Source organism: Mugil cephalus, chromosome 1, assembly GCF_022458985.1.
Source record: "Mugil cephalus isolate CIBA_MC_2020 chromosome 1, CIBA_Mcephalus_1.1, whole genome shotgun sequence".
NCBI lineage: Eukaryota > Metazoa > Chordata > Actinopteri > Mugiliformes > Mugilidae > Mugil > Mugil cephalus.
In genome coordinates, this window is record NC_061770.1 from 23,168,407 (window position 1) to 23,187,055 (window position 18,649).

Consider the following 18,649-nt stretch of genomic DNA (forward strand, 5'->3'; position numbering starts at 1 on the left):
CTGTGGGTTAGCCTTTATTTCAAGAACAACTTAAATACTAATCCATACATAGCCATCATAAACACACAGACAATACAAAATAAATATTCACCATCACCTTTGTTCTTCATTGACAAATAAATACCAAATATGTGCAGCTTAATTTTCCCAGTTTATTGCAATGTACTCAAAATAGTGGTGAAAACGAGGGAAATCATAAACAGAGGGCAAAAAAAGAAAAGAAATTTTTACAAAATTATTAAAAAACTCTCAGTTACAAAATATTTGCACTTAAAAAGATCCCAGTATTTGTAAATAAATAATAAGATATATAAAACAATTCATAGTTGATATCTTAAAATATTTCCTCTTTGTTCAACAATGCGAGGAAACGATTCCCTACTCCTGGTTTGCCGTGTAAAGTCTTCTCAGGTAGCGTTTTTGAAATTCAAGAAGAAAAAAATAAATAAATAAATAAAATTAATAATAATAAATAGCATTAAAAACAGGTAATACAGCAGACGTGAGAAGAATCATTAAACCAACATTTGGAAATAACTTAAAGTAGTTACACAGCAATAGTAACAATGAGTCTACAAACTAGTCCTGAAGGTGCAATATCACGATGCTCATGTAGAATACTATCGACATTATTATTATGAGGAGATGGGATATGTTCACTAACTAAGAGAATCTGCTCAGCTCGGGCCGTGTTCCGTGTCCTGGCTTTGTTCTACGCTCTGTGCCACGAGTAAGCTGCAGTAACAAGTTTGATAACACTGCGCCGCCAAACCCCACGACCGCACACGTCTGTTCACGCTCGTCATAAAGCAACATGCAAACAGGAAACAAATGCAAAGAACGGAAGGACAAAGTTCCCAAATGAGAAGAATTAATTACACTGAATATCTAAAGGTGGTTGGAAAAAGATTGGTGTTGTCACTGGGACACCCCCCGCCCCCCACACCCACCCACCCACCCCACACACACACACACACACACCCACCCAACCTCCCACCCGCTCGACCTCCTCTGTCACACCTCGATGCCCTTTATGGCCTGGTGGATGGATTCCAGCAGCGCCTGGTTCTCGGGGTTCTGGTAGCAGTCTTTGTTGGTGAACATGTGGGTCAGCGTCTCCACGTAGCTGTCGAAGTTGTCCTCCGACAGCGGCTCCTGCTGAACACACGCAGAAGTCGACAAGTTCAGAAAATGACGGCTTCACTCTACTGTGCTGACGCTAGGGGTGGGCGATACTGGGAATTTTGGTATCAATGCAATACCAAGTAAATACGGGGCTAGTATCGCTTATACCTACAGTATATATCGATACCTTTTCCCTAAAACGTCACGATCATCGAATATCTTTGTGATTTTTCCTTTAGTTAGTTGACTATGACAAAATGCAGGACAAATGTTAAGGCAAGTAAACCTGTTTTTCTTACAATATAAAAGAATTTAACAGTATAAAATATAAATAAGTCCCCTTTTACTACACGCAGAAGTCTAAACTGCCTGTAGAACTTGTCAAGATGTTTGCTGCTGGAGTCTGGATTCTCTCTGGACTGTGTTTAAAGCCTCTTTGCCATGCACTAATGTCAGGGTCGAACCACTGACCCCCTGGTTTGTGGGCAACCTGCAGTACCTACTGAGTCACAGCCGTCCATTTTTGGATGCATGAACCAACATAACCAACCTGTAGAAGAATTAGAGGAAATAAAAATTATGAGGATAGCTGGCAATGGTTCTTGATTTGTGTTCGACAGGAGGCATGGCTTCCACTTTTACTCCCTCAGTGATGCTTATTTGTTGAAGACGGAAGCAGCCGGATGTGGTGTGCGGACGTACACTGAACTGAACAGTCGGCTCGGATTCAACCGAATGAAGTCAGGATTGAATTAAATCTCAAATACAGGGTTGTTCAGAAGAAAGAAAAAAAAATCTGAAACTGGATTAGATCTCGTTACACAGTCTTGGTTGTGATGTTTCTGTATGTAACGGGATACCTGGGATAATTCCTCAGCACACAGCCTTGAGTCAGGCTGGATTTCAAGAACCCAGTGTATCATCATCATGTATCAATTTATCTTTTCTCAAAAAAGAAGCCTATTTGAGACAAAATAAACTGAATTCTGTTCATGAACATTTTGGAGCTTAGTCTTTGAAAGACTGAAATATCTATCACAAAAGTCAGAAATGTGTTCTTGAGTAATCAAAGTTGGCACACAGTTAAAAAACAAATAAGAAGTTGTTTTTTATTGCATATTGCAGGTAAAATGTACTCAAACACAACTGTCTACAGAGCTCTGATTGGTTCAAAAAGCTACTGCTGTCCCATATACGACCCAGCGGAATTATAAAGGGGTAAGGTGTTTGTGCAAAGACAGTAATCTTATACTCTGTTTCAAATGAACAGAGATGAGCCCAGCTAAAGAGGCTGGTCTCAAACCGATTGCAGTCGCTCCCTGGAGTTGGACGTTTGCAGTGTGAACACAAGTTACCCATGGAGCGATACGACTACTACCCCATAGCAATAATAGTGATACTACCTGATGCATCTTTGGAAGACTGGACGTGTACTGAACTGGCATATGAACCACATAATGCTAATACATGCCAGTGTCCACGCTTGCTGCTGAGGCTCTTCATACTGTGAGACTGGAGGCTGGTCCAGATCGTAGCAGTAGCTGTTGTTTTTATTGAAAAATCGCAGTTAAAGTTTTTAAATTCATCCTGTGGGCTACATTAGACCTTCTGGTCGGCAGATTTTGGTTCTTGTGCCGTATGTCTGACACCCCTGGTCTTGATCTTCTACAGGTTCGGCTGCATTGAAACCAGTGTAACTGGTGAAACAATGTGTATTTGTTTGCTTGTACCGATTGGTCTTGGGGTGAGACGCGGTTATACTCACCATGGTGGGCAGGCGGATGTTGGCCAGGCTGTGGATCAACGCCTGACTCAGACCAGAAAGCTCCAGGAACAAGGCCTCATTCCTCTCTTCAATCTGTTTATTCTCTTCTTCCATGCTCTTCAGATTCTTCTCCATCGAGGAAATCTAAGACAAACACGGGACACCGTCGTTAAGTGAGACGGACGTCTTGAACGAAGACGCAAGTATCCATTGATAATTGTCTCTGTGGACAGGCATCTCATAAACGACCATGCAGTGAAAAAATATTCTTCCATTGGCAACCAATGGAGCTGAGGTCACCTGAGTGTGCAGGTTCATCATGTCGGCCTCCATCTCTGAGTTGGACTCGCTCAGGTCATTGATCTCCTTGTTGAGCTGCTTGATGTCCTCATCGTTGTCCAAAACTAAGCGAGGAGCAATAACACGCAGTTAGCAACCGCTAACTCAAGTTGTCACACATTAGCTGCTGCTGCACGCAGTCTATCAAACTGAGAGAAGCCAGACGAGCCTGGTAGTAGACATGCTACATATTAATGTTAGTGGGACATACTATCAGATGCAGGGGAAACAGTTGTGTCTCTTACCATCGCTGGCTCTGAACTTTGCTGTGATATACTCGTCTCCAGGGAACTTGGCTCTCTTCTTGTTGGCCGATGCTCTGGGACAACCTGACAAACTGAAAGGAGCAGCTGATTAGAGCCGTTACTTTCCATCCTGACTCATCAAGAGATAGTCTTCTGTGTTTTGGCTACATTCAGATTAATCTGCAGGCATTCAGCATACCTGCGGTGTGTAAGGAAACTTCCATTAGCATGACCGGACCCGTCGCAGCCCGGCGTCGGGCAGGTCGGGCCCTCGGTCTTGAAGGCCTTCCAGGAGAAGGGAGCCCCGTTAAGAAGACCCTCCTTCTGCCGGCGTGCTGCCAGCGGGCAGCCGTAGGCACTTCGGTGGGTGGCGTACTTCCCACTGATGTGGCCTAAACTGTCACAACCAGGAACTGGACACCTATAAAGTTGGACGAATGCAATGTATGGTTTATTAAGTAGTTCATATTTTGTAATAAATAGGACGTGTGGTAACAGAAGAGAATGGGTGCTGTTTGCTCACCTCAACAGCTCAGAGTCTTCCTTGTCGTCCTTAGTGGGGGTTGATTTGACTCCACCTTTCTTGGCTCGAGGGCATCCAGACAAACTGTTAGAGAGGAGAAGTTTAAACTATGGCTGCTGAATAATGTGATGACATATTAAGATCATAATGAGATATCAAAACATCCGAGAACTGAAGTAAAGTAAATTGAACTGAAGCAAAGCAAAGTACACTGAAGGAAAGTAACATATTGTAAAATTAACTTTAGTAAAATAATGTATAAAGCAATGTGACATAACAAACTGAAGTAAAAGTAACCTGAACTAAAACTAAAGCAAAGAAACGTATAAGTTAAATCAATGTACACTGAAGGAAAGTATCGTAACGTAAAGTAAACTCAACTGAAGTAAACTAAAGCAAAGTAAAGTTGTTGTAGTTGAGTTGTAAAACAACTCATCACAAAGTAATCTAAAGTAAACTGAAGTTAAAGAATGTATATTAAGGTAAATTTAACTAATGTAAACTAAAATAAATTGACATAAGTAAAATAATAGATTTTAAACTAAAGTAAAGTGATGCAAAGCAAAGTACACTGAAGTAATGTGAGACAGTAAACTGAACTGAAGTAAACTAAAGTAAAACAATATAATGTAACGCATGAAAACTGAAGTAAATTAATGCAAAGCAAAGTCAAGTAACTAAGTAAAGTAAATTGTAGTAAACTGTAGTTAAGTGACATATCGTAAAGTAAATTGAACTGAGGTAAACTACAGTAAAATGGCACAACCAAACTAAGTAAAGTAAAGTAAAGTAAAGTAAAGTAAAGTAAAGTAAAGTAAAGTAAAGTAAAGTAAAGTAAAGTAAAGTAAAGTAAAGTAAAGTAAAGTAACATATGTTGTACCAAAGTAAAGTAAAGTAAAGTAAAGTAAAGTAAAGTAAAGTAAAGTAAAGTAAAGTAAAGTAACATATGTTGTACCAAAGTAAAGTAAAGTAAAGTAAAGTAACATAGGTCTGAAGTAAAGTAAAGTAAAGTAAAGTAAAGTAAAGTAAAGTAAAGTAAAGTAAAGTAAAGTAAAGTAAAGTAAAGTAAAATAGATCTGAACCTAAGTAAAGTAAAGTAAAGTAAAGTAAAGTAAAGTAAAGTAAAGTAAAGTAAAGTAAAGTAAAGTAACATATGCTGAACCAAAGTAAAGTAAAGTAAAGTAAAGTAAAGTAAAGTCGCCACCTTCTGTGTGAAGCGTAGTTTCCAGTGATGTGTCCTGATCCATCGCAGCCCGGAGTGGGACACCTGAGACACACACAGACATTCTTCCATGTTTGAAATCTTACGTCATCAGTAAACTGTTGGCAGTTTTTCTCACTAAATAATTTGGGATTGTTGTGTTTTTTTGTTTTGAACGTTTAGACATTAGGAACTGATTATGACTGATCTGGAGTATGTTCTATATTAGTGTTAAAGGGAGAGCAGGGACAGAGCTGAACAACATACTGTAGCTGCAGAATGCTGAATGAACATGTTGGAGGTGAGAGACAGGAGAAAGCAAACATACTTTAATTCAGCTGTGTGGGCAGCCATGAGGGTCCGAAGTGATTTATCAGCAAGAGGACAGCCTGACAGACTGGAAGATAGGTTAGAAAGAGAACATCAGAAAAAACAGACTGAGAACAAGATGTCTGAGTATGAGTGAAGGAAAGAACCAGAACCTGGCCAGGACAGGACTGGACACCACACACAGGGAGGACAGGACTCCAAGTAGTGTAATAGTTGGAGAGGAAAGATTTTGGTAATGGTGGGTTGTGACTCAAAAGTGTGTTACAGACCCAGTTTAAGTTAGTATGGGGCTGTACAGTATGTATCCACTGGTCATCACAGCTGCTGCATTCTTGAACACATTCTTGAAACCTTGTGTCCCTAGGGTCTGTGTATGTTTTGGTCAATGGATTTTCCATTTAGAGAGGGATATTAAAAAACAACAAATGAGCGGTTACTTGATTTTTGTTTTATAATTCAAAAGTTCAAATCGAAATTCAAAGCATTTTTCTTTATCGTGGTTGAAAATGGATAAACAAAACTTTAAAAGCTTCCATTTTCTGTTTCTAAAAATAAAAAATAAAATTGTTAGAAGACAGAAAGGAAAAAAGGCGCTCTTTTTTTCATATTTTGCAACTGGAATTTGTCGTTTTCAAAATAAGAGCACGTATGAAAAGGGCGCCTAAATATTTTACTTCTGCCTGTAGTTTCCCTAGCAAAGACTACAATGTCTTTGGAACCTTACTCTGATGGCAAAACAAGGCTTGTCATATGCAGAAATCTCTGTACACATATCTGACTAATGTTAGCTAGTTAGCTAACTGTTCCCTGTTTATATGTAGTTATTTTTAGTTTTTACCTGAAACATGCAGCTTAGTTTTTATATAGTTACGTCATCTTACCCGTGACAGTCTTTTATTGTTTCTAAACAAACGTAGTCATCCTTGTCCATCAACTTCTGTTACACAATAACGTCGTCATACGTGCTCTTACTTTGAAATCGACAACTTCCGGTCGCACAAAATGAAAAAAAAAAACGTTGCTTTTTTGTTTCTGTCTTCTAACGATTTTATTTTTTATTTTTAGAAACAGAACATTTAAAGCGAGCGTTTTTTAAAGCTGTGTTTATCTCTTCTCGAAATAAAAATGCCTTGAATTTAATTTTTTATGTTTGAATTTAAAAATATTTTTTTGTTGTATTTTTAATATCCTTTTCTGAAGGGAAAATCCAATGACCAAAACATACCTGGACCCCCCTAGGATGCACTTTTTTTTTGTTTTCATTCAAATGCAGCTAACTGAGTGTAATTTATGTGTGTTGGCATACTGCAGTATTCTGCACAATGTTGAAACAGCACCATCTTTTTGTTAAATAAATTTTCCTCAATTTGGGTCGCGACTTGTCGGTGGGTCTCGAGCCAGACAATTTGAGTAAGTCCAGAAGTGCCGTCAACACATCTTCGCTGACACCTATAGAGGATTTACACAGTAAATAACCCGATATTGTCTTGTTTGGGCTGTGGAAGCACCAGGGGCATTCATGCCTTGCTCCTTCACCAACTGACGGCATGTTTCATTTGGCCTTTTTGGTTTTCAACTCCCCTCACATGTCCATGTAGCCTCCTGCACAAAATAATCCTGGAACAGTTGCAGGCAGCATTTTAGGAGAGTGCCCAGCTGGCAAAGAGGGACTTTTATTTCTATTTTTTGCGATGGGTTTGGCGATAGAACAGTTCCCCGTTGGGGGTGTAATGTTCTGGGAATGAGCGTCTGTCCTCTCAGTCACCTTTCTTTAGCCCCCATATCCTCCTTATTTTCATAATGAAGCAGAGATGCATAAAGAAATGTAAAAAAAAAAGAAAAAAGAAAAGGAATAAATTGGGGTAAATTAATTGTAAATGAATGGGGGAATTATTTCAAAGGTAGATAAATACACATACATGTATAAACTGTATATGCTGTGTCTACATTAATTTATTTTTTGGGTTATTTTGGTGCCTGCTTTGACATGTAAATAAATGTATTTTGTATAAATGTAAATGTTTTTTTTTTGTTTGTTTGTTTCTTCTAAGTGTCCTACCTGCGATGTGATGCGTAATTTCCAGTGATGTGTCCACTTCCATCGCAGCCTGGGGTGGGACATCTAGAATCAAGAACGAAGATTAGTCCAGTGCTCACACAAAAATATAAGGTAAAACTATAACATCGTCTGCAAATTACAGAGTAACTGTGTGGTATCATGTGATAGTTGCAATGTCACAACAGGACAAATGACACTTAAAGTATTTATTTATTTTGTGAAAGACAAGTTACCTGAAGTGTGAAGAATCAGGAATTATTACTCTGCATTCATGTAATTCACAGTTATCAAATGGAACCAAAACCTTCTCCTGAAAAGTCACCGCTCTTGTAGAGGATTGGTGAGTCCGGCTTTGGCCAAATGTGACTGTCTGTCTGTTTTGTTGGAGAACGTCTGACATGATTTATTTTTTTAAATGGAATGGCAGAACTTACACGAGAATGTCTTTTTTGTTGTCTTTGGGCTGAAACTTGACTTTGAAGCTGGAGGTGGTGACCTCGCCGGGGTACTTCCTGTCCTCCGGGTTCTCCTGATCCTCCTCCTCGCCTTCAGATGAGGTGTATGATGGAACCGTGTACTCCACCTGAGGAAATATAACACCAGAAATAAGGTACCGACTTGTCCTACTTCCATCCACACGACTTATTCATGCTTTCATTATCACTCATTTAGATTCTAATTTCTAATTATTATTTTAAGTCTTTGCATGTTGGACGTGACCAGTTGTCTATATGTTGCCTTCAAGCTGTATAAAATACAGCAGCCTACTCTTGCACATCACACCTGTACTGGCCTCCCTGCACCAGCTTCCAGTCTGTTTTTTAAAGTTTTTAACTTTCTTTCTCCAAGCTCCTACACCGTCACACTCCATCCAGAGCAATTGCTGTTGGACTTCCCCAGATCCAGAATCAAAAACAGCTTTTTTATATAGTAAATTTCTGACACTTCACTAAACTCAGAGCCTGAAATCACCAGAGCAAACACTAGATGCGACGGACTTTTTAACAGGAAGAACCCCTGAACCACCTGTCTACCAGAGGCTGGCTGGGTAGTGTTGTGAGATGTGCACTTGTTCACCGGTTGAGTACATTACCTCTTCATGATCTTCCTCTTTGACTCCACTAGGTTTGGTGAAGTCTAGTGGCCCCTCCCACTCTGGTTGAGCGTGGCCCTGAGATAAATTGGCCCCCACATACTGAGAAGAGGAAGACGAAGAAGACGAAGGCTCGGGAGTCTGCATGCCATCCCTCTTGGGTTTCTTCATGCTGAGGTCCAAGGTGCCATTTTCATCTACCTCAATATCCGACTCCTACAGGGGATAAGACAATATTAGAGAATAGGGAAATGACGTACGTTGTGGATCGTTAATCTAAGTTAACTATATCCCAAACCGTCTGAATCAAAGCCAGGGTACCTTGGGGCAGGGCTCCCTGGGCTTGGCACCGAGGGTTTCTGGTCTCTCCCAGCAGCGAGTGGACAGGTTGAGGATGGCTGTTGCTGCCATGTGGGCTGCCTCTGCATCTTGACTGTAGTCGTAGCCACAGGAGGACGAGGTGCTCTTGGGAAATCCTCTGGCCACGGTGGGACTGGGAGAGGATTCCTTGGGGAATGATTTAGCTGTGTGCAAATCAGAAATGGATTTATTAGAACAAGAGAAAGAATACAGACTATTGTTTATCCACAATACACTTTTTATTTTTCTTACTCTTCCACCTTTTAAGGATCCAACTCTACCATCATCGGTCTACGTGTTCCTCCCATCACTCTTGATCCCACTTTTCATCCCATTCACTCTGACGCTTTTCATCCCATCCCCTCCCACACTTTTCATCCCTTCAGTCCTTTTTCATCCCTTTTCATCTCTTTAACCCTTTTCATCCCACCCAATCAACTATTTTCATCCCATCCCCTCTGACCCTTTTCATCCCTTTAACCCTTTTCATCCCACCCCATCAACTCTTTTCATCCCATCCCCTCTGACCCTTTTCATCCCTTTAACCCTTTTCATCCCACCCCATCAACTCTTTTCATCCCATCCCCTCTGACCCTTTTCATCCCTTTAACCCTTTTTACTTCACCCTATCAACTCTTTTTATCCCTTCATCCCTGTTTAGTCTGCGATCTAGTGGTAGCAAAGGGTCAATACACAAGACATGACAGTGGGACAGACTGGGAGAGGATTCCTTGGGGAATGATTTAGCTGCGTGCAAATCAGAAATTAATTTATTAGAACAAGAGAAAGAAAGCCAACTATTTTTTTATCCACAATACACTTTTTATTTTTCCTACTCTTCCACCTTTTAAGGATCCAAAGATTCCTGAGATGTGCCCCCCACCCTGAGTCTCACTTCCTAGATTCCTCTACCATCATCGGTCTAAATGTTTCTCCCATCACCCTTGATTTCACTTTTCATCCCATTCGCTCTGGCGCTTTTCATCCCATCCCCTCGACCCTTCTCGTCCCATCCCCTTATCACTTTTCATCCCACCCGTCCCACACTTTTCATCCCTCCAACCCTTTTCATCCCACCCCGTCAACGATTTTCATCCCATTCCCTCTGACCATTTTCATCCCTTCATCCCTTTTTTAGTCTGATATCTAGTGGAAGCAAAGGGTCAATACACTAGTCGGTAAAAACATGACAGTGGATTCATTCAGCAGACGATCACAGGGCAAAAGAAGACGAGGAATAAAACTCCATCAGATTCTATGATTACACAAATTTAACTAGTTTTATAAATAGCAACGAGCTACAAAGTACTTGTTTGAGGACGTTGGTACTTCATTGTTGGCAATTCTGTCTTTACTCAGTCATGTACATGTATTAAAATGGATAGTTTTATATTTTGTCACACATTGGTGACTTTATTATAATATAAATAATGAAATAATCCCAATGTCCACATATGAGGACATTATTATTTTTCCAAAAACTACGACTTCCTGTTGAAAGATGATGCTTAGTTTTTACACTTCTCAGGTCCTACTAGAAGTTAAAAATGCAGTGCAAACAAAAGCTCGGGTCTCAGGAGGTTAAGGTGCCCTGCTACATTTTAAAATCTTAACACTGCACTGCAAACTACGGGGGTAAAAGTGTTTTGGTCTTACATTTAAAGGCCTTGGGTGATGTTTCGGCTGAGCTCGGTGTCTTTGGAATGAGCATACGCTTTCCAAACACCTGGACATCAAAGCTTGCATAGTCAAATGACACCTTGGAGTATTTCTCCAGCTCCTTGGCCAGGTTAGCTCGAGGTGTGGTGGTCACTGTGTTGGGCCGGTAGCTGCCATACTGAGGGATCTCTAGCTGTTTCACAAAACACATGGGTCTGCAGAATGAAAACGTCGCACGTTAGGTTTTTATCCCCGCAAGGACGTAATGTTGCGTTTAACAGTGGAAAGAAAACCCGCTCGCTCACCTGAGCACTCTATCAGAGTTGGAAGAGGGTTCGCTGGCTGACGACGGTAAACTAACCGGTTTGTCCTGGTTCTTGTTCAGCTTAGCTGCTGCTGCGATGGGGCAGCCGGACAGGCTGACGGGGGGGGGGGGGGGAGGCACATCCAGATGTTGCATTTAATGACATAAAACTCATCTACAGGTAAACATGTAACTAAAGACAATGAATGTAGTACGGTGTGAGTATGTGTTAGTAATATTAGATAAGACTGGTTTTCCTTGAAGTTTCACTCAATAGTTTTGTGCAAATACTGTATATACCGATCAGGCATAACATTATGACCACTTTCCTAATGTTGTGTAGGAAGTGGGCCCTCTGAGGGTGTCCTGTGGTGTCTGGCAACACAATTAGTTAGTGCAGGGCCTTTGGGTATGACCTATAGGTTGAGGGGAGGGGCCTCTGCAGGTCATCGCACAGATTCTTGATCAGTTTGAGATCTATTAAATTTGGAGGCCAGGTCAACACCTCGTCCTGTTCTTTATTTTTATGTATGTATGTTGTATGTCTTTTAGTGTCATTGCTCTAGGGTGGGGGTGTCTAGTCTGGTCTAGGTGGGTGCCACATGTCTAAGTAACATCCACATGAATGAATACCAGATCTAAAAGTTTCCCAGCAGAACATTTAATTGTCACACAATGGTCATAATGTTATTTACTTCTCCTGGCAGTGGTTTTAATGTTATGGCTGATCGGTGTACATGTGTAATTGTGATGTATATGTGCTTTTAGCCTCCAAATCAACATTTACCCCATTAATGTACTATTGAAGTGCTGCGCTCCCAAACATCCAAACTTTCATTTTAACCTAATTCTCGTGTGTGTTTTGTTGAATGCTAAAACTGTGTTTGTGTGTTTGTGCGTTTGTGCATGTCCTTGGGTGTTTTATTAACCTGCGGTGTGTGTTGCGGTTACTGTTGACGTGCCCTTGGCCTGTGCAACCAGGGGTGGGACACTTCAAGACGTTCTCATGCATGGCCAGGACTACAGACACATAACAGATTGCAAACTCAGGTCAGTGTGTTTAGCTGTTATGCTGCGATTTCACACCAGTAGACAGAGAGAAAAATATTAAAGAGTGAAAAGCAAGAAGAGTAATAAGTAGTATTAGCTGACAAAGCACTGGTGGCAATAAAAAGTCGTAGTATTATGTTTTCTAGCAGCAGTGGTGGTAGTAACAATGCTAATTATATTAATAATAGTAGTTTTAGCAGTATTAGCGTTATAAAAGCTAAATTCGTGCACTCACTCTCTGGAGGAATTCGGTCTTTGTGAGGACATCCGGACAGACTGCGATGGTGAGGGTATAGCCCGGTCACATGACCCGTCCCATCGCACCCCGGGGTCGGACACTTCACCTCCTTCTTTTCTGAAAGGAGTTGGTTTAGATATGTGAATTAAATCAGTAAGCAGCACAAGAGACGGTCAAAAGCTTTTGGGGATTTTCCACTGGCTCCAGATATCAAAGCTAGTTTTCTTTGCAAAGAGTTGTGTCAGAAAATATATAAAAAAAAATATTGTAAATTTTGAGAACAAATTTCAGACTCCTATTCATCCCATCCTCTCCAACCCTTTTGATCCTATCCCATTCATCCCTTCTCATCCTTTTCTTATCTATATTCTAACGGGAAAAGAAAAAGGGATGAGGCATCTGAGGCAGGAAAAGATTGAAAGAGTAAATGCAAATGTTATGCACTTTTCACACCTTCTGAGAAAAGCTAAGCACAAAAAAGCAAAAGTGACGAAGTCACATTCCGTTTTGAAAAGGAAAAAGCCAATGAACCTGACAACTGACCAATGTTTATATTTTAAAAAGATACGAATGTTGTGTGTATTAATAAAAAAAAATCAATTTTTTTTCTGTTTTGAGAATCACACAAGCTGAGGAGTCTGTTTCAAATGTTACAAATTGAGCTAATGAACTGAACTTGGATATTTTTTTAAGTTGTTGCAGATGTTATCTCAGCACATTTCAATCTATTTCAATAGTCAGCAACTCATACAGTGGTTTTTACAGATGAATATTTAGATTAATTAATAGACCCTTTCATGGTTTGTAAACAGGGTGGTGTTTTGTGAGGAGCGGGGCTTAGCTGGAGGCAAAACATCTCCAACACTATAGCCTGTAAACACAGGTTAGCATATTTCAGCAGACTGTTATTGTGTAAGAATGACGCATATTTTAGAGAATATACCTCTGAGAGCGTGAGTGTTATTTTAAAAAGTCGACTCTGACTGAATGGGACGATATTCACCGACCCCTACACAGCTAGCCTAGTGGTTAGCATTAGCATTAACAAGAATCCTCCAAATAACGATTCATTTAACATAATTCAAGACGACGTTTCCAGAGTTAACAGTGACTGTGTTCGCCTCCAGCTTCCCTCTGTTTTGCCTCCAGCTAACGTTGCGGCATCACAGTGACGTAGGCCATGAAGAGGCATGACAGAGAATAAATGCCTTTTCATCCCTGCCTCCATTTCCCTCACATCCTATTTACTAATAAACTTCTTTGCATCATTTAAGGCCGGGTCTTTGTCAGTGCGCTCTGTTTTTTAGTTGCTAGTAGTGACAGTGAGGGTACCTTTGCTGTAGTGGGCAGTGCGTCGGGCTGCAGCAGCAGCAGAAGCCTCGGGGCTTTTGCTGGAGCCGCTGTAGGGGAGGTAGTCCGGGGAGCTGCGCATCTCCTGCCCTCCTTTCACCTCCTCCGCCTTCAAGGCGATGGCCTGCTCCAGCAGCCCGAGGTTCCCCCGAGTCATATCCCAGTTCTCCGAGTCGTCCGTGACTCCCGATCCCTCCGACACATGATCCTGCTCGTCCCCTTCCTCCTCCTCCTCCTCCTCCTCTTCCTCCTCTTCCTCCTCCTCTTCTTCGTATTCCTCCTCCTCGTCCTCTTCCTCCTCCTCCTCCTCGGAGTGAACCTCTATGACCACGGTAGTTGGAGAGGATTTGTTGGAGTCTCTGTCGTCCTCTTCTTCTTCCCTCACCACCTCGCCTGCTTCCTTCCCCTGCCCCTCGTCCTCCCGGTCCCCTCTCTCCTCTTCCTGATCTTCATCCTCCTCCTCCTCGTCCTCCTCCTCCTCCTCCACCTCTTCCCTGGTCATCGGGGTGGTGACCTTTTCTTCCCTGAGTGACACTTCAGCTTCAGATCCCTGAGTGTGCGGACTCAAAGTGTAAGGTGTGTCATCCTCTTGCAGGACCTCCGTCTCCGCCCCCTCCTCTTCCTCCTCCTCGTCCTCCTCTTCTTCTTCTCCCTCTTCTTCCTCCTCCTCTTCTACCTCCTCCTCCCTCTTGCTCTGCTCCTGTTTTAATTCTTTGGCCTGATGGTTGTAGTCTCCGCTTGAGTACTGGTGATCAGAGTTCTCCTGGTTTACTATGTGTCTCTCCTCAACTATATTTACTTGTCTTTCTTGCTGCTCTTCCTCTTTCCTTTCCTCTTCTACTTCCTCCTCCTCCTCCTCTTCCTCCTCCTCCTCTTTTGCCTCCGCGAGCTCAACGACCACTTCCTCTTCCCCGTGTTGTTCTGACACTGCCTCCTTCGCCGCGAGCTGGACGTCCTCCTCCTCCTCCTCGTCCTTCGCCTCCGGTTCGTCCCGCTGGACGTCGTCGGCCGCCGTTATCAGCTGCACCTCCTCAGCGGTCGTCTCGCTTTCCGTTTTGTTCTCGGCCTCGGAGGCGACGCCTTTGATCTCGTTGTCGTCGGCGGCCGCGGGACAAGCTGCTATTTCCGTGGCCTCGGCTGTGGATTCAAACGACAGATGAGCGTCAGTGTCACAAGCTGTTTGTCTGAAGAGGTGCATTGAGACCAAAACTAGCCGACCTTTATCTGACTTGTTCAGCATGCATGAGCCTGAACCTGCACACTTAATGTTATTTATGCACAAAATGTCTCAAGATACTTTGCAGAAAAGAAGAAGAACCTTACAGAACGCCTAAAATAAAGAGGGAGAATATTCACAATATTGGCTGGAATGTGAATCATATACACTACCGGTCAAACTGGTCCACTGGTACTAATCCACTCCATGTTTTCAAGCTTTCCGACTTGTTTATAGCCTGAGGTAGTTCTGGTTTAGCTTGGACTAAAGTTGTGGGTCATTATCTTGCTGTAGGATGAAGCTCTGACCAACTATACCAGAGGAAACTGAGGCTGTCATAGAACGTTTGACCGATAGTGTATATGATATAACTAAGGCTATTATGGGCTATATGGTACCTAAGTAATGCAACGTTCTAATAATATGTTAGTTAGTAATATGTTAATATGAGTAGTAATATGTTTAATTCATCTATGTATGATTTTTCTTCCTTATTTATATATGATAAATATTTTTTTCTTATTCCACAGGAATTTGTACTCAAATATGAGTTTATTCTGAGGAAACCGCAATAAAAACATGTTTATATATAAATAGAAACTGCTTTACAGAACCTCCACCCCCGTAACCTCTCATGCCATTATCCTCTCTCCCCTATATTCAAACCACATGAGATATTAATAAAGCTAAATAATATCTCTCTGCATTATTTATGTATCTTTCACAATTCGGTAACAGGCGTCCCATTACTTTCCCAACCTGACCTACAGTTAGTGGTAACTGAATAAACTAATCTTTGCTTTTGGTGCGGAATTATTTTAATTCCTGATTAAATTCAGATAATTCACCACAGATTTACCCGCGGTCGCTCACTCTAGTTTGGTTTCACTCACTCTGTATCGACTCTGGCCTGCTCCTCATTTTGTTTTTCTTCTTGTCTTTGTCGTCTCCGTCGTCCTCTCCGTCCCCTTCTTTCGGTTCCTCCTCCTCTTCTGCCGTGTCGCTGTCCGCGGTGAAGAATTCGTCGGCGGCCTGCCTGCCGGGCTTGGTCCTCCTCTTCAGGGCCGACTGGTTCTCCTCAGCCTCGGCCTCCTCCAGCTTCCTCTTCTTCACGATCGGGCACCCCAGTACGCTGTGGAGGGCAGAACGTGGGATGGGCTTGTGTGTTATAGACACATATATATATATTTATGTCTGTGATTTGTATGAAAGGTTTTATTATTATTCGTGACTCATAAATCCTACCTTCTATGTCGCGAGTATCGTCCGCTGACGTGACCTTTTCCATCACATCCAGGGGTCGGGCAGCTGCTGCTGACGCACAGCAACATAAATACACACTCCATACACACAAAGCACACTTTTTAAAGCTACTGTTGAAGCGTAACGTCACTTACCTCAGCTCCTGCTTCATCTCTTGTCCAACCAATTCTGATGACACTGGGAGCAGAAGCAGAAGGTGAGTCATTAAATACGGAAAAAGGACGTCATAGCAGTGATTTAATGTACAAATAAAACAAATAAAGCTCTTGTTCTGAGAACAGATTATACATTTGTTGGGCATTTTTATGCTGCTTAAAAATTCTTCCGTATATACTGACCCCTCATGCCTTTGGAGCGGGTGCGTGTTCGTGTCTCTGTAGTGTCTTGACTCATCTGAATGAAAGAGATACGCGAGAAAAAGATGGAATTAAGATAAAAATTTGATAAAAAAAAAAGATATAAAAAGTGATAAAATTCAGATAGATAGATAGATACTTTGTCAGTGAGGCTCGTCCTCTCCGGTTGATTGGCTGTCCCCTTGTCCACGCCTTTACCGTGAACTAGTGAGGCATAAGGAATTAAAATTATTTTAAGCTGTTTTTTTTTTCATGCAGAAAATGAAATTTAATGTTGTAAAGAATGTGCATCTCGAAATCACAGTTTTCACTCCCCTTAAAACCGCTTTTACAAAACTGAACTACATCATAAACAAATCCAGACATTTTTTTCTGGTTAATATTGTGCAAAGAATAATTAATACAAGATGCAGTTTGTTACCAACACAGAGCATGGAAACTATTGTTCTTCTTTTATTCAGTTTAAAGGTAAAAATGTTTAAACTAAACTAAATAACAAACACACACACACAAAAAAAAACAAAAACAAAGATAACCTTGAAACTGGAATACAAAGTCAGGCCTACAAACTAACTTGACAGTTTGACAGATGACAGCTGTGGTCGTGACAGTCGGCGTGGGGTTTGAAAGTGGACTCATTCCTGGTGCGGGGCCTTGGCTTCTCCGGGACGAGCCGTGGCGCACGTTTAATTTTAGTTTTTTTTACGCAAACAGGGGAGGAAAAAAAATACGGGAACATCAAGCAGGGCGTAAAAAAAGGCTTCCCGTGTGGTGACAGCAGAGATGTAGGCTGGGCTTATAACTACACCGGAGGCCTTCATCCTCTCAAAATGGTACACTCATAATACATATATATATATATATAAATAACAACAAATGCAGAAACAAATAACTTATAAGAGCCTTCCGTTGTGGTTTCACGGGTTTACGCTTCTCGCCAAAACCGACACCGGGACGCCAGAATAGGGTCCGGAAACGGCCTAACGACCAACAATAATAATCAGTTTACAAACCGTTCGCACATTTGGAAGGAGCTTTCATTATTGTCCACGGGAAGAAAACACTCCATAAAAGCGCCTTGTTGTCCTCGACGGGTGGCCTACATTGCGCCTCCGTGCTCGGTGTTTAAAAAGAAATAATAAAAAAATAAATAAATAAAATCCAGGTCGAAGCCCGCGGCCGAGGCCTCAGAAAAAAAAATACCGACAAATAAAACTGCTCTTTGTCAGAAAAGACATAAAGCCTTACCTTCCGCTCAGACTACTGGCCTCCCCTCCCCCTCCGCTCCGGCATCTCTGGGCTGAGCAGACAGACGGACGGACGCCCACGCCGTGACACCCGTGTGACCGCGACCACGGGAGGAGAAAGCCCAGATGAGGCTGAGGGGACTGGATCGGCGTGACAGCAGTCAGGGGAAAAAAAAAAAGAAGAAGAAGAAGCAGCCCAGGACCCCGGAGCTGTTCAGCACCCCGGACAGAGACGGCCGGATCTTCAGCACCATGGAGAGAGGCCTCGCTGCACTGCCCCCTGCAGGAGGCCGGGGGGAACTGCAGCCGGCCGCATATCCGTGGCAGTGGTTTCTCCCCCCTTGTCAATATTTAAAGAGCTACCGAGCAGCTGGCAGACGGAGTAAAACACAAACTCACTTAAGTGAATGTGAGAAGAGAGATCTGCACTCTACTGTAAAGTGGCCCAAGAAGTTCCCATTAAACATGTTAAATTCAAAACTCTTTATTGCCTGATGAAGAGTAAGGAAACACGTCCCCTGTACAATGAAATGCTTTTTTTGTTTTGTTTTACACAATAAGTGCCAATCAGCCACAACATTAAGACCACTGAGAGGAGAAGTAAATAGCATTGATCATCTTGTGACAATTTGGTGTTCTGCTTGGAAACTTTTGGACCTGGCATCAATTTGTGTGGATGTTACTTATAGATATATAGCACCTACACCAGACCAAGCACCCCCCACCTCCACCCCATAGCAATGACACCTCTTAATGGCAGCAGGATGCAGCCTGACACACACAAACACACACAAAAACAGCTTAGGAACAACTCGCTAGATCCCAAACCGATCAAGTATCCGTGGGATGATCCACGGAGGCCCCTCCCCTCAGCCACGACAGGACCCAACATCCTGTCACCAGACACCACAGGACACCCTCAGAAT

The 18,649-nt window shown here is 42.1% G+C and overlaps 1 protein-coding gene across 4 annotated transcripts; it reads right to left on the reverse strand.

Moving 5' to 3' along the window:
- Positions 1 to 990: 990 nt before the first annotated feature.
- myt1a (myelin transcription factor 1a) lies at positions 991 to 17,989 on the reverse strand. Of its 4 annotated transcripts, none has more exons than XM_047570784.1 (23): positions 17,725 to 17,989; positions 16,616 to 16,680; positions 16,459 to 16,513; positions 16,255 to 16,297; positions 16,103 to 16,168; positions 15,751 to 15,989; positions 13,624 to 14,778; positions 12,289 to 12,408; positions 11,933 to 12,023; positions 11,005 to 11,118; positions 10,697 to 10,914; positions 9,002 to 9,204; positions 8,681 to 8,896; positions 8,022 to 8,170; positions 7,588 to 7,650; positions 5,527 to 5,595; positions 5,202 to 5,264; positions 3,998 to 4,081; positions 3,674 to 3,895; positions 3,475 to 3,566; positions 3,191 to 3,294; positions 2,891 to 3,034; positions 991 to 1,158 (listed from the first exon to the last, which is right to left on the reverse strand). In XM_047570784.1, the coding sequence occupies exons 3-23, from the start codon at positions 16,511 to 16,513 to the stop codon at positions 1,015 to 1,017; spliced, it is 3,654 nt and encodes a 1,217-aa protein (XP_047426740.1). In that variant the 5' UTR covers positions 16,616 to 16,680; positions 17,725 to 17,989; the 3' UTR covers positions 991 to 1,014. The 4 variants fall into 4 exon arrangements, with proteins under 4 accessions (XP_047426740.1, XP_047426737.1, XP_047426736.1 ...); XM_047570781.1 differs by lacking the exon at positions 17,725 to 17,989 and adding an exon at positions 17,499 to 17,715 and having other exon boundaries at positions 991 to 1,155; XM_047570780.1 differs by lacking the exon at positions 17,725 to 17,989 and adding an exon at positions 17,499 to 17,712.
- Between the last annotated feature and the right edge of the window lie 660 nt (positions 17,990 to 18,649).

Bases quoted from the DNA above. Each gene is read 5' to 3' on its own strand.
- myt1a (XM_047570780.1), bottom strand. The intron at 11,119-11,932 runs GTTAATAAAACA...CCCCCCCGTCAG, and splicing joins AACCGCAACACACACCGCAG to CCTGTCCGGCTGCCCCATCG. The intron at 8,171-8,680 runs GTAATGTACTCA...ATATTTCCTCAG, and splicing joins AAGAGGAAGATCATGAAGAG to GTGGAGTACACGGTTCCATC.